Source organism: Brassica oleracea, chromosome C9, assembly GCF_000695525.1.
Source record: "Brassica oleracea var. oleracea cultivar TO1000 chromosome C9, BOL, whole genome shotgun sequence".
Lineage (NCBI taxonomy): Eukaryota > Viridiplantae > Streptophyta > Magnoliopsida > Brassicales > Brassicaceae > Brassica > Brassica oleracea.
Window position 1 is genome coordinate 33,499,120 of NC_027756.1, and position 2,364 is coordinate 33,501,483.

At 38.1% G+C, this 2,364-nt stretch overlaps 1 protein-coding gene across 1 annotated transcript in view; it reads right to left on the bottom strand.

Annotated features, from left to right (window-relative positions):
* LOC106314837 overlaps positions 1 to 311 on the bottom strand; it is a 1,827-nt gene extending 1,516 nt beyond the window's left edge. Inside the window, exon 1 of the mRNA XM_013752652.1 lies at positions 48 to 311. Within this exon, the coding sequence (XP_013608106.1) occupies positions 48 to 311 (264 nt within the window). The remainder of the gene's footprint in view (positions 1 to 47) is intronic.
* Positions 312 to 2,364: the final 2,053 nt, after the last annotated feature.

Genomic DNA, 2,364 nt, shown 5'->3' on the forward strand with positions numbered 1-2,364 from the left:
GTACGCTTTCCACCCCATCGCAAAAGCGGAACATCTTCATTATTCACCACTCTCCCAAAATTCTCACGGAAGCAGGCGACGGATTCATACGCCCAAATCAATAACGCAACGGTCATGCCGCTTATTGTGTATGACCCTCCTTCTGGTGCCAACGTTTTAATAGAGTCAATGAGAACTTCGTATGCAGTGCGACCCCATGGATACGATCCCATGGCTTCATCGTCGAATACCCTTATTGCACTTTCAAAAGGTATCCTTGAATTGTGATGCAAACAATAGACTCCCATGGCTTGAAGAAGTAGCAGCCCCATCCACTTACGCTTTTCAAAACTCCAAAGCGGACAGAACGCAAATGTTTCCTTCAGTTCATCTAACTTGGGTCCCATCCCAAGCGGCACCTTCAACTCCTCCCAAAACTCTTTGTATTATTCAGGTACAAAACTTTATGTTGGCAATGGACCTGTGTTTAACCCAGTGATCTCACCAAACTCGAGCAAGCTAAACCTGATAGCCTCATCAACCACGAGACATCATATCTCCTTCTTATGTACTCGCAGCTGTTTACATAGTAGATAGTGTACGGTCCTACCAGACCATATGCTTTCGCGTCCAGCTAGCCTAGCAACTACTCCAAAGGGAGAGTTCACTAGTTCTTCCCACACATCAAGTACAATTGTTTCTCTAATGTGGGGGAAATTTCCTAGACGGAAATTGTGATTAATATCTTTTTTTTCCAGGTTAGAAGACCTTTCAGGGTAAAGTCTTGGAGGGTAATCCCGTGATTTAACTTCAGCAACATCCATCTGATCATACAACCCAACAATAAATCAGCCACAAGATAACAATAACACAGCCATAACATAACAATAACTCAACAAAATAAAAATAACTCAGGCACAACATAACAGTAACTTAGCCATAACCTAACAATTCCTCAGTCACGACATAGCGATAACTCAGCCATAACATAACAATTACTCAGTCATAACATAACCCTAACTCAGTCGCAACAAAACCCTAACTCAGACGCAACAAAACCCTCAACCATATCACAACATAACCATATCTCAGTCGCAACAAAAAATATAACTCAGATAAAATATAATATATAACTGATCCATAAACTCAACCAAAACACAATATATAACGTCGCGACATCCTACCGGAAGAGACGAACTCGTAGATAAGAATGCGGTGAAGACGATTTCGTACAAACGATTGAAGACGACGATTTGGGGAAAAAAATATCGGAGAAGATACAGTATCAACGACAGAGAGTTAGTTCGAGGAAGACGAAATAAACACAATGTCGACGAGGATTTCGGAGAGTGGGAGAAAGCTTGTGGTTCCTTCTTCGAGACGACGACAATGTTCTTCGTTTCTTCTTTTTTTTTAACCCCTATGTAGTTGTGGAGAAGGAGACGGTTTGATTTCTATTTTGCTTATGTGGATTGTTAATTACTGATGTGGATTTAGTGTTTAAAAAAAATTTCAATTAAAAAAAACTAACCAAAAGCTCTTATTATCATTTTCTAGGTGTATCCAAACATTCTAGTAATTTTAAAAAGATGTATAACATTCTAGTAATAAACCAATTTTCTTATACATTAGTAATTTTCTCTTTCTCGAATCAAGTATAATACTAAAAATCTATAACCATAATAAACGAGTTCAATAATATATGATCACTACATCCGTAAAATATCATTTTGGCCAACTGGTAAACCTTGGTAACTTTTCAACGATAAACTGTTCATAAGGTCACCAGTTTCATTGACAATATGAGAAAATTAGTTCCAATACTAGTGAAGATAATTATTTCACATTTCCTAAGAAAATCTGTAAGTGACTGTGGAATGTGGATATTGATGAGTGATAAAGACTTAACCACCAAAAATGTCAACTCCGTAGTGCGACAATAAGACAAGATGCACGTTGGTTACAAAGATTGTAGTGGTGCTTGTCTGAATTGGTTTATGATGAACACCTCTTCAATGAGGTCACTTTCTCATTCTAGAGCCATCAACAAAACTCTCAAGTCCTTTTCTGTAGATTTGAATTTCTTTTGCATTTTTCCTATCTCCGTAGAACCAAGACCATAAACTCGAAATTTATTCAGAAAATCACTGACCCGAAAATGTAAATAAAGTCAAAGTTTGATTGGCTTGTTTTCAGTATTCGAAATGACAATTACAAAGATGGCATGAAGACGAGGCAAGTGAAGCAGCATAATTTACCAGTCGAGACAAGAATGAAGACGATGAAGTAAAAACATTTTGCTGCTACCAAAAGTAACAACTTCTGCGACAGGCAAATATTTTGCTCGCTGCGTACCAAATCAAAGTCATCTGAACTTGGGCGACC